The sequence below is a fragment of the Centruroides vittatus genome, unplaced genomic scaffold (genome assembly GCF_030686945.1).
Source record: "Centruroides vittatus isolate TY-2023 unplaced genomic scaffold, ASM3068694v2 contig_3077, whole genome shotgun sequence".
Lineage (NCBI taxonomy): Eukaryota > Metazoa > Arthropoda > Arachnida > Scorpiones > Buthidae > Centruroides > Centruroides vittatus.
In genome coordinates, this window is record NW_027121979.1 from 306,286 (window position 1) to 319,891 (window position 13,606).

General features: G+C 26.5%; 1 protein-coding gene across 1 annotated transcript in view; it reads right to left on the reverse strand.

The window, feature by feature from the left end:
- Positions 1–969: 969 nt before the first annotated feature.
- Positions 970–13,606, reverse strand: part of casp (Fas associated factor casp) — a 58,790-nt gene continuing 46,153 nt past the window's right edge. Inside the window, exons 9-18 of the mRNA XM_067267724.1 lie at positions 13,024–13,141; positions 10,258–10,321; positions 10,089–10,170; positions 9,826–9,980; positions 5,730–5,866; positions 5,554–5,642; positions 5,401–5,481; positions 2,320–2,430; positions 2,030–2,245; positions 970–1,954 (exon numbers count right to left, since the gene is read on the reverse strand). Coding sequence (XP_067123825.1) covers positions 1,874–1,954; positions 2,030–2,245; positions 2,320–2,430; positions 5,401–5,481; positions 5,554–5,642; positions 5,730–5,866; positions 9,826–9,980; positions 10,089–10,170; positions 10,258–10,321; positions 13,024–13,141 — 1,134 coding nt within the window. The 3' untranslated portion in view covers positions 970–1,873. The remainder of the gene's footprint in view (positions 1,955–2,029; positions 2,246–2,319; positions 2,431–5,400; positions 5,482–5,553; positions 5,643–5,729; positions 5,867–9,825; positions 9,981–10,088; positions 10,171–10,257; positions 10,322–13,023; positions 13,142–13,606) is intronic.

Consider the following 13,606-nt stretch of genomic DNA (forward strand, 5'->3'; position numbering starts at 1 on the left):
AGTGTATGCATAAAACATAACTTTATTCCTTACAGTATATGTTAAATGTAATTGTTTCTTGCTTACAAGAAGTGTTTGGAATGTACTCTGTGTGCTGTCACACATGTCTATAGCCACCTTGCAAAGATTCTCTAACCTGCTCAAAAAAGCCAGGTACTTTGTGTGTGGTTTCACAGGCAGCTGTAACACATTTAACATGTACACTATAAGAAATAAAGTTGTTTCATGCATGCACTTATATGTAACATATTGAAGTATGTAACCGATGGGATCCTTGTGGCTAATATCTCAGAAATGCATGGTATTATGGTCTCTGTTGATTATACATTTTCATTGCATTTTGTGATAGGGAATTCATTGGTGAAGTTTTATAAAATCTTTTTGTCTTTGATCACCCTGTATAACACACACAGTATATATTTCTGTAAATAGCCATCACATTAACAAATCATAATATAGTAAGAAAATTTTGTACTTTTCCTCCTCTAATCATAATATATATACACATTTATATATTATACAATATCTCTAAAAACGTTTTTTTCAATTCTTTCTATGATGATAGTGAATTGACTGATTAAAATAAATTTTCCAGTAATTGTTGTAACTAAAAATGATTATGTAAATATGTAAATCCTTATTATAGAGTAATTTGTGTTATAAAATCAGATTTGTGAAAAACTGAATATTTTGATCTATATTTTATTATTAAAAAATTCTTTTCCACATTTTACTTGTCTTCATTTAATTATACTATTTTACATATTTTATAGATTTCATTAACAGTAATAATATTACTATAAAAAATTATGGTATGTATTTATATTATTCACACAACTGATTGTTTCAAAATTAAAGTTACATACTTTCACACACTGTATTTTATTCCTCAACTCAAATTTTGCATGTGATATTTGTTCACCAGAGTATAAAAAAAATTAAGATCAGAAAGAATTCTTTTATGCTTCATTTCACACAAATTTACAATTTTCTTTATTACATATATAGTACAATGGCAAAAAAGTTTTCACACTCGAGATGTCTTATGATAAAAATGCCAAATTTTTTATTTTATAAAGTAAAAAATGTGAAGAAAATTTTTGATCATATTAAAGTAATTATGACAGAGAACTTTCATTGTAAATTTTAAAATTAGAAGGCTGAATTATTAGTATTTTTGAGAATACATGAAGAGATCAGAAGATATGTATCTAATTCTACAAAAATTTTGGTATTAAATAAATAATATTTTACATATTCTGTTGCTGGACAAATAAAAATGTTTTATATTTATAGTCGAGCATGGGCATAATGTACAAAATTCAAATCATCAAAATTTATGGCCTGAAGCCATTTTTGCTGCACCATCTTGTATGTGCAAACTTGATGTAAATTTTGGACATCCCCTGGATAAAGTTTTGCTTGACAGAATATTTTATCACAGTTTTTCATATTTTCTTCACTAACTTATATTTTTTAAATTTTTTTTAGCAGTTTACTGCATAAAGACTATCGAGGAAAACTTCCAAGGAGAGAAGTAATTATGTAATGTGTCAGCTGCTGTAAGCTTTCATTCATTTTTTTTTAATTAAAAAAATACAAATGTGCATTTTCAAACAGACTATTATAAAATTGACTTGTTTTAAATTCTGATCAGGTATTAATTTTCTGTTGCTTTTCTACTATGTTTATACAGTGACACCAGACTTAACATTAAGCTATGCACATCACCACACAAACTTACATGAAATATTTCCTTGGAGGCTCTGAGAAGTGTACATGTAGTTTTCCTTTTTTTGTACCACAGAACCAGCTGCTTAATAGCAGAGAATAGGAATAATAAACAATTGCAATAATTAATTATTTTAGATATTCATCTTTCTTCTAAAGTAAGAGTTTCTTTAGGATAAAGTTTTAATTCACCCAACGTATGTTCTTGTGGTAATGTTGTTAGCTAAAAATATATTAATATTTATAAATTATAAATTTATTATAAAAATAACAAAATTTATAAGCAAGTTTTACTTACATCTCGTCTTGGCCAATTAGCTAAAACTTTATATTCTTCCATAGGATAGCCTTTTGAAGCTACAAACATTAATAAAAACCGCAATGGAGAAGACAGTAAAAATCGTCTGTCAATGTATTCTCCACATGGAAGTCGAATTCGAATATGACTAATAGATTCTGGACTATCTTCTGGTGGTTCCATAGGTAACTGTTCAGCTAAAGATTGGCAAATTGCCTGGCAGAAATGAAAAATAGCAATTAATAATTTAAAATTTTATATTTTGATTTTTATAGTATATAAAATTTTACTTCTTTGATTGCTTCTTCCTGTTTTTTCATTTCTTCTAATTTTTGTAATTCCATTTGCTCTTCTTGTTCCCTCTTATTCTTTTCCTCCAACTCTAATCTCCTAGCTTCTTCCTGAATGTAAGAAAATTTTTATGATTTTTTTTAATGGAAAAAGTTTTGATTTTTTTACATAAATTACTAAAATATATTCATAGCTGTAATTTATAATACATTAATAAAGTATACAATTTTACATATTTCTAAAATTTAGAATATTTTAACTTTATTGTAATACATATTTAACAAATTAAATATTAAATATTTCTTTATATTGAATATATAATGCAGAAATTAAAATTTTTAATGTTTGAAGTAGCAAAGTTTATTATTAACCCTTAAATTTGTGTTACAACCAGAACTGTGGAGTTGGCATTGAAGTCAGTAAAAATGTACTGACTCCAATTTTTTTTATTATGTACTTTACTATCTTACTTTACAGGAGGTTCCAATAATGCAAGATTTTATTTTTTGATAATTTCCCTACTTCATAACATTTCCATGGATATCACTAATTACTGTTGATTTCCTTTTCACAAATTTATATTCAGATACATTCTGCATTAGCTAATTCTAACTTTTTATTGTTAAAAAACCCATACACAATAGATGACACTTGGATTAAATGTAGTGTTTTTGAATACTTTACTGTAACCACAAATAGAAAACATTTTGTGTATCAACATATAGTTAAAGATGATAGTATTAATAATGAAAAAGTCTGAAAAAAGATAAGTACTTTAAATTTTAACAAGAATGCCTAATGATTCACTTAAAAAATGCTTAAAAAGTAGCCCAATGATTCACTTGATAGTGATGAAATGTCATTCTGGATGAATATAATAAAAGTATATTTTAAATCATTTAGAGGCAGAGTTAGAATTGGATCTTCTAAAATTCTACAAGCAGAGTTGGAATTGGGGACTTGATCTATCAACTCAACTAGTTACATGTTTTTCTTGCAGATATGTAAAGTCAAACATTGAAGTTTGACTTTACATATCTGCAAGAATAGACATTGCTACATATTTCTTCAGATTTTGTCATATTCATTATATTTTTTTATATTTATTGTTTTTTCTGGCATGTCAACAGTATTAGGTTGACTGACTGGTAGTTATTGTGTATAAGATTAACAGCAAACAAGAAAAATCATCAACTTGTCAATAGAAAGAGCTTTATTTCAAAGAGTAAAAACTAAAGTTATATACAAATAATTTTGCAATGCTTTTAAATAAAATCTACAGCACACATAGGAAAGTGAAATGAGGTATGCACATCTGTAGGGTAGACTACATGAAAGACTGACTGCATCTCTATGTATGTAAGTCAGCAAACATATTGTTTTACATAGCCATAATTCCAACAGTTACTGTCAGATTTTAAAAAGTTAAATTACCAGAGTTCAATGATTATTGTGTTGCTATTTATTCAGGCCCAAGTTTATTCATAATTTTTTTTTATAATAAATTTAAATATAACAACTGCCATACTTCTATATATTAACAGGCTCAGTTTTATTCTGCATCCTGCTGATTCAAATATAATGCCAAAAGATTAATTTCATGCAAGTTGTGACTATGAACAAGAGAATTTCTGTATAGAACTTTTACTACAGGTAGAAAAATAATTTACTGCTAACCATGTGAAATAAAAGTAAGTACTTCAAATGGACCCAATTATGCAGAAAGTACCAACTCTCAAATGTACAAAAAAATCTAGCAACAAGAATTGTGTAACTTTTCCAGCTGTTATGAGTTTTTATTAAAAAAACTTTATATTATTAAGCAAAAATTAAATTGTCTGGCACCATCTGATATAAAAGTTTGTTATAAAAAAAAACTTATATTTTTAATAACTATAAAATGGCAAAAAGCTTAATTTTGAGGGTAGAGTGAGTTTTATAAGAGTGTAAATGTATAATAAGCAAAATAGATGCCAACACACCCATATGGAATTTTTTTGCTTTTTTTTTTGAGATTTTTGGATTCAGGTGGTCTCAAAACATGGAGATTTGCAAAAAAACTCAGAGAGTCAAAATTAACACAATTCCCATACTTCCCCTTGTTATGTATACATAAAATCTGTGAAAGTAAAATGGGTTGAAGTTGTATACAAATTCAGTATTGTGCAATCTTCATTTTACAGAAACAACCAAACTGCACAGATACTATTAAGGTCTTTAAAAAACTCAGTGACTGACCCACAGTTTAGTATTTTATTTTGAAAATGAAAAACTTTGAACATGATTTACTCAGTTTAAGCATGTTGAGGGTTGGTAGCTTTTTGTATAACTGGGTTCAAATATACTTCTCATAATCCATCTATCAATGAACGATTAAAATTAAATTATTGGCTTTTATCAATATATTATTATTTATGATGATTTGAAAATGAATATGTTATTGGCCAAGTAGCATAAGAATACAAGTAAACTAGTAGCTACATAGCTTCCTCCTCTTTAATTTCTTTCCTCCAGATCAGAATTACCAACTTTTTCAAATATAAATATGAGATAATGGAAACACAAACATTTGTTTCTATGAAATAGTAGTCAAGTGTTTTCCAATGGAAATGAATCTTTGTAAATATATGGAACAAAAACTATTTTTGAAGTTTTTAGTTGTGATATTGAATGCTAAGTAATACCAGAATAATAAACAAAATACAATACATTTGGCAATTTAACTTTGGATATATAAATCATTGCAAACTATAAATTAAAAAAGATGCTTTTTCTGAAACATATATCATGTTTTTATTCTACATATTATTGATTTTCATAATGTATTTACATTGTATTACTTTACATTATATATATTTCATAGGATTTTTGTAACAATTCTAGATGTTATTTATATAATAAACCAAACCCAACTTAAATATTAATAATCAATTATTATTAATATGGTAACAAATGTTATAAAAAATTTTTCAGTATAAACTTTTAATATTTCTTACAAATTACTATGTATTTCACTATAAGAGAAAAAATTTATACTATATATGTTTAAATATATTAAAATGTAAATGCCTTAGTCTTACTTTTGCTTGATCTGCTTTTAATGATGCTTCATATGCTGCATCTTGTTCTCTTTTAACTTCTTCTCTTGCTAGTCTAGCTTGCTAAATTCAAAAATTATTTTATATAGTAAGAAATTTATTTTTATAAACATTAACTACATTGAAAATATCTACCTCTTGTAATATTTCTGAAGACAATTCATTATTAAATACTTCTACTGCATGTATCAAACGAGTCATTAATTCATCCAAACTAACATTACCTGAATTCATTAAAAATTTATTAATATATTTTAAATGCAAGCATTTTTTATTAGAAAAATCAAAAATCAATCAATGATGAGTTTTACCAGGGATAACTGTAAGAACTTCTGTGGCAGATCTTATTCTTGTAATTACTATGAGAGCTGGTAAATGATCAACTGCAATATTCTGAATAGCATTTGCTGCTACAACACCTAATTGCTGTGTGACAGCAGTTAAAAACCTTAAACAAAAAACATGAGTAAATTTGAACATAAATAAAATCTAATCGAAAAATTTGAATTCTTTTAATTATTATAGAATCATACAATCTAATTTTTATAATAAATATCATTTAATAATAATAAAATCATTTAATATTCACGAAATTCAGAAAGCATTAAGTTGTTATCTTGAGTTATGTAAATCTTTATATTAATGTAGTAAAATATTACAAAAATTTGATTTATATTACAAACATTTGAAAAACTAATACTTAAAAACATTATAAAGTATGCTCTCTATGACAAAAAATATAAATATTTTTGTTATAAAAATTTTGACAACTATTTCAAGTTTAGAAAGGTTTACAGATTATGATACAAATTTGTTTACAAATAAGCATTTCATTTGAACATTATAAGCAATGTTTATATAAGAAAATTTTTAAATTTTCAATATAACATTAAACATAAAATTATTATGATGATTCTATTGTAAGTAACTTAAAAGTATTTTACTTAATGTTTTATTCCAAATCAATTGCATTTCAAAATCTAGTTTCATGTAAGAACTATACAAACAAAATTCAAAAGTCTTATTTAGATTATCAATTTAAAAAAATTCTTTGAGCACAAAACTGTAAATAATATAATTTAGTCAATGAATAATACTTGTGTCCAAAAATAAGCATAAACTTAGAAATAGAAACAAAACACTAATTATAAAATGGGGCTATTATTATTATTAAGGCCACAAAACAATTCTACTTCACATCAAATACAGCCTATTTAGTTGTATATCAGATCTATATCTTTCAAATATTAATTTATTCAAATTCATGTTCTTGACACAACATAACATAAAAGTCACAAATGCTATTATTGATAAAAATTAAAAAAAAATATTTTTGGTGTTTTGTAAATCATCTATAGTTTTTATATTGAGGGATACTATTGAACCTGAAATGTGTAAATCGACATGTATCAACTAAATAGTAAATAAAAGGATGAAGGAATGCCAGGTGGTTGATTAAGCAACAAAAAGCATAGCAACAGTTTCAAATTGGCAAAAAACAGTTGAGCACACACAAAATTGGGGGAAAAGTTAAACCTGTAGTAGACTTCAAATACTCTATACTGTACAATTTAGAAAAATTTTTGAAACAAGAACTATAACAATACCAAAACTCAAGTTTTGCTATTAAGAATACTGATGAACTTATAGATCTAAACAAATTAAATATAGAGAAGACTTTCAAAATAGCTAGTCTCGACATTGAAGACATGTACCCATCAATAACATGGGAAATGATTGAAAGTAAATTAAAACATATTAAAGAAAGAAATAATAGATTGGCTAGAATTCTCCTACAGGAGTAATTATTTTGAAATAGAAGACAAATACTATACACAGACAGAGGGGATCAGTATGGGGTCCGTAATCAGGCCAAAACTAGCAGAATTAATAATGGTATACATAGATGAACTAATTAACAAAATAAAGGGAATAAATTCTATAGGAGGTATGTAGATGATATTTTCATAATATATAAAGAAACAGAGGTTACAATTGAAGAAATCAGTAATCAAATAAACATAAATAAAACAATAAAATTTAAAATAAAAGAGGAGGATAAAATTAAGCAAGAAATAAGTTATTTAGATATCACAATAAAAAGAAGAGAAAATGAATTAAAGTTTAGAACCTTTAAAAAACATTGCTCAATAAAAACAACTGTAAAATATAGTTCTAACATACCTTTATATATAAAACAAAATATATTTGAAATGGAATATAATAAAATAAAAAACAAAACTAGGAAAAGCATTAATATACACAATAGCATAATTGAACTAAAAAAGAAATTCCTTTTAGATGGATACCTGAGCAGATTAATAAGAAGCTGGGAAAAGAAAATAAATACAAAAAAGATTCCAGTAGAAAATAAAGAACAATCAAAAGTGAAATATATTACCTTCCCATATATTAAAGGCCTATATCAGGGGTGGGCAAGCAAGAGTTCAGTGGGAGCCAAAATGTAGGTTTTGCAAAATGCATGGGAGCCGCAGTTCTGTAACTGTCGTGGCAGATAGTATGGTAAGGCGTGCGATTTTATTATATAATATAAATATAATATAAAACAAATATTGAATTTTTTTAATAAACATATTTTCACAAAATTACAAAAATAAAATCGTAAAAATAATAATAAAAAACAGAAATTAACACTTTCAGCAAGAGCCGCGTGTAACTCAAAAAGAGCAGCATGTGGCTCTCGGAGCGCATTTGCCCATGTCTGGCCTATATGAAGAAATCAACAGAGAAATAAAGAAAATTAATGTTAAACTTGCATCAAAATACAAAAAACTATCTTCTAGAATCAGAAACAGACAATCATCACAAAAAGAAAAACATATACCAGCAAAAACTAAAAATATTGTATATCAGATCTCATGTACCTGCAGTGCCACCAAATATTACATAGGAGAAACAAAATGGAAAATGAAGATAAGACTTAAAGAACATGTTGCAGACCTAAAACATCATAGAATCAACTCTGCTTTTCATGAACATTGTATATTGAATGATTATAATATTGATCAGAGTAATATAAAAATTTTGCAACAAGAAAAAAAAAAGTTTTATCAGAAAATTTAAGGAAAGTATAGAAATCCTAAAAAACAAAAACAGTATAAATAAAAATCTGAGTATAAAAAGTAACAAAAACTGGTTAAAAGTAATATAAAATAGAATTTAAAATTGTAAGCATAAAAACGAATCGTAAGTGTAATCATAAATGCATTTAAATTAGATAAAAAGAACAAATCAGAAAGAACTAGAGAACTCAAAAATCATCCAAGAAATAATTTTTATGTTTGGAAAATTCACTCAAAATTCAATAATATAAAATTTAAGAAAAAAATATTCAATCTTCAAAATATTTGATTGTGGTTCGGCCATCTCACTATGTGAGAATATGCAGATTAGCATGATACTGCACAATGTAAGCCAAGAGACAATATAAAGAAATATACAAAAGGACACATCTGTGCTTTAAGGACTTAACAATTTTATCAAATTTTATCAAAGAGAAAAAATGGGTACATCATCTTAATTCTAAGAGGCTTATTGTAATGTTTTTAACTCACTGTGAATTTCTGAAAATAATAAAAATTAGAAATATAAAACCTGCTTCCAGGTCCCATTATCTTGAAAGGACATGAACAATCATCATCAACATTAGTATGAAAGTGCAAAAACAGGTATGTCATTAAGAAATAAATTTGTATACATAGCATGGTATAATAATTTTGGTTAAAAACCTTTTTAAAACAAATAGATAGGAACAATATTCTGTACTAGCTTGTATACCCACTCCTCAAGTGCACCAGTTATAGTGGATTCTAAAAGTGGATACACGAAGGTATGTTTATAAATTGTTTATATGGATTCTGTCAATTAATGTGATGTAATACTAGCACTGTTATTCCGGTTTTTTAAAAATTATTTAAATATTTTTGTTCAAATATATAGTAAGAGTAATTATCTGTGCAAGTTATATACCCATTCTGTAAACATCAAATATAGCCCGTTCCTAAACAATTGTAATTTAGAGGTAGGCTTGTAAATTATCTGTATCGCTTGTATGTATTTGATGTAATTTATGAATTGTGTTTTTTTTTTATAAAATTTTTCGTTGGCTGAAGAGGGGTAATATTGAGCCCAAAACATGTAAATCGATGCATATCAACTAAACAGTAAATAAAATGATGAAGGAATGCCTGGTGGTCGATTAATTACACTTCATAATGTTTAAGCAACAAAAAACAAATTTTAAACTTTATCATTATCTTAGATAAATAAAAAATTTCAAGTTCTTATTAATGTAAAAGTAATTTGTTTTAATCTGTATACTACTTTTTAAAATTAAATATTAAAAAAATATATTTATTTAAAAAGGTCAAAATATAATTTTATTACCTAGTTTTATTAACTTCATGAGTTAAATCCCAACCCCATGTTACAAAATTTTGTGTGAGATATGTCACAATAGTTTCTGAGCAGAGTAGTTGAGTACAAAATACATTTGTTAGAACACTGGAATCATGATGAAGATATATTATCAGAGGCTTTCTCTAGAAATGATAAAGAATTTCATTGAAATTCAAAGTTAAAATTATAAAGATCAAGTAAAAATAAAAAAAACTTAGATAGTTTCTTTATATTTTACAATTTCTAAATACCTCATTAGCTGGTCTTTGGCAAGAATGTTGAAGGGCATCTGATAGTGTTCCCTGAAAAAATATTGGATGGCAGTCTCCATATCTTGAAATTAAAATAAATAAGCTCATGTAAAGTTTAAAATTTTACAATACAAAACTTTTAGCATAAAATTTAAAAATAATCTCAGACCTATTTATAAATTCCATATTCAAATGTACCAATGCACTATTTTCATCTTCTATATTCTCAGGTACTGAAAAAAAATTTTAATTCAGAAAGTAAAAATAATTCAAATTCTGTTATTTTATTATCTGTATATATATTTATAATTGCTTAATACTAATCTTAAAACAAAAGGCCAAAAATTGAGAGACACGAAAAACTTAAAAATATTTACTCTACAGTAAAATCTTTGTAAACTGGAATCACACAGTGCCAAATATATATAAAGTATATATATTTTTAAACTACACCATATAAGTGTTACATAGTTAGGTCCATTTTTTATTATAGAAAAATCACTTTTACATAACCTATGTAAAATAAATTTTATTATTAAGCTTAATCCAAATTAATACAAAGTGATTCCAAATAGAGATGGGTGTATTTGAATGCAAGAATTAAACTGATTACAAAACTTTCTTAATGTTTCCAACAATTTGCATTAGATATTCAAGTAGTTTTTGGATGTGCCCCTATGTGCTAAGCTCATATGACAGCAAACAAGGCAAATTCAAGTTCCGAAAACTAGTGTGCCACTGCATTTTCTAATCACATTAGAACAACAGAGACAAAGTTATTCTATTATCTGGCTTCCAGGAATTTTATTACTCTAATTGTTTATTTCAACTTCTGTAATAACATGTTAATCAACTTTTCAAATACTTGGTATTAGTTAGTTACTGATTATTCCATACAAAGCAAATTAGCAGCAGGCACTACCTTATTCACATTGTTTTACATTTATTGAAGAATTTGATTTTCAGAAATTAATTAGATTTTTGAAAGTGTTTGATTCATAAAGTATTTGATTATGCTCCTGCTTAATTCCAACAAAATTAATATGGTGCGTGATCAGTTAGTGATCAGTTCATACTGCAGACAAATCGGACAATGAACACTTTTCACAAAGGATTTCTATGTTTGGACAATGAACATCTCACAGAACAAACACAAAAGCAATGTAAAATAACAAATACAGACTGGTTTTCCCTTGTTTCCAGGTGACAATTCAAAACCTTTCTAAGCACAGGAAACATTGACATCGACACTCAACCCAATACCGATTGGATAGTATTCCTCCAAACTTTGAAACTCTCCCTTGTAATTCCAGCTTTTTGTTTACCTTTTTGACAAATAATTTTTTTATAGTCTTTGCAAGCCTGTCAGGCACTAGTTAAGTTTAGCATCAGTTTTAACAAATTTCGAATTTCATTTGAGCCTCACACTTATATAATTATTTCATACACTAGTTGATTTCTGTTCTCTGAATTTTTGAGTACTTTTCTAAACTTTTATTTCAAAAAGAAACTGATATTATTATCAAGCCTAAAAAGAGTGGAGTATCAAGAACTGTGCTCACCATAAAAACCAAGCGAGAGAGAATACCTAAGGTAGAGAGTGGGCAGAAAATGTCTGATGTTGCTAGGCAGTATGGCTTGAACAGATCTACAGTGGGCACAATCTTAGCTAAGAAAGATATAATCAAGAAGACTCTAGCAGCTAAAGGAGCAATAAAAATCACATCTGAGAAACAAAGATGTGACATGCATGAAAAAATGGAGAGATTGCTTTTAGTTTGTTATTACATGTAAATAAATGTAGTTAGTAAGTATATAATTTTTTTATTTTTTGAGGTCTCCAGAATGAATTAATCAAATTACCATAAAAATGTATGGTAAATCGATAATTGGTTAACAAACAATTTGGATAGCAAACATGGTCTTGGAACAGATTATGTTCGTTAACCGATCACCCACTGTATTAACAAACAACCTTATGTCTGCTTGTCACATGACCTTCATTTCTATAACAAAGTTCAAAATCATTCTTGAATTACAGTTTGTTATGATAGTAACTAACTATTATACTGGAGCTGATTTTACTTATTTGTCTACAAGTAAATTCTTAATTTTCAACTTTATCCAGGTTAAATTACATTGTTTGTATCCAAAAAAACCTCTTCAATTTCTGTGTTGAACAGATTTCTAGCTTATAGTAAGATTTAACATAGGACAAATTTTACTGTACTTCTAGAATTTTTCATGTCTTCATAGAATTCAATATGAAAATGATTTTATAATGTTTTGAAATTAATAATTTTTTATATAAGCAGTGCAATATTTCTACTAATTTATCAATTTTATCTACAGAGAATGACAATAACTTAATTCAATTTGTTGCAAGTTTTCACTTTGATTTTTATAGTGTTTTTGAATTTCTTTTTCAAACTGATATTTTAACTTGGAAAATAAAGAATTTACACACAAAAAACTACTCAGAATACAGTAGAGCATCGATTATCTGACTTAATTGGGGACTGGGGTTGGTCGGATAACTGAAAAGTCGGATAACCGAAAAGTATGAAAAAACACATTATTAGTATAGTGTATTAGGCCTGGTTTAAATACTAGCCTCCCTTTCATGGTTGAGCCAGCGCTGCCAGCTAAAACATGCAAAAATTTAACAAAAATAATATTAAAGTAGCTAAGACATAACCAAATATTGTTGCGCCACATCACTAGTGGACATTTGAATTTGCCAACTAGAATGCGGTCAGTTAATTGGGGGTCAGATAATCGATGCTCTACTGTATTTCTAAATTGTGTGAAATTCCATAAAGTATGTATACAATGAAAATTTAGGTGTTATATGTAAAACAAGCTAAAAATATGGTGGTAATTACTTTTATAATAAATATACATATAATTAATTATTCATATTTCTCAAACTTACTTAAAGATGTTTGTTTTCTTGATGATGATGTTTGAAATATATCATCATCAACATCAACACATTCATTAGCATCTTCAAATTCATCTCCGCTACTGCCACTTGACATGATATCAACTATCTGAACAAATATAGTTTAAATGTAAGTACAAGAAAAATATTTCATATATTTTTATAACAAATATGGTAAAAATTAGAAAATAATAATAGATTATATTTTGAATAATAATTTAATATGTCATTCATTAAAAATTTGTATAACTATAGTTTTTAATATTGTTTACACAAGTTGTTTCCTCTAGCTAAAGAAATTTCAATTAAATTTTATAGTTTAGTCTAGACTATTTTATACTTCTAAAAATTTGCCTATTAGATTTTTAATTGTATCATCAATATAATACTTAAATATATATTTATGTATGATATTAAATATGTTCTCATTATACGTGGGCAAGGTGAAAAGTTCTCGGCCTAGTAGTGAAAAAATGAGGTTTTTTTATTTTAAAAATGCATTTATTTCTCAATGTAGTCTCTCTCTAGTTCAATACACTTTGTCCAATGTTTCTCCAATAACAGGATTCCATCC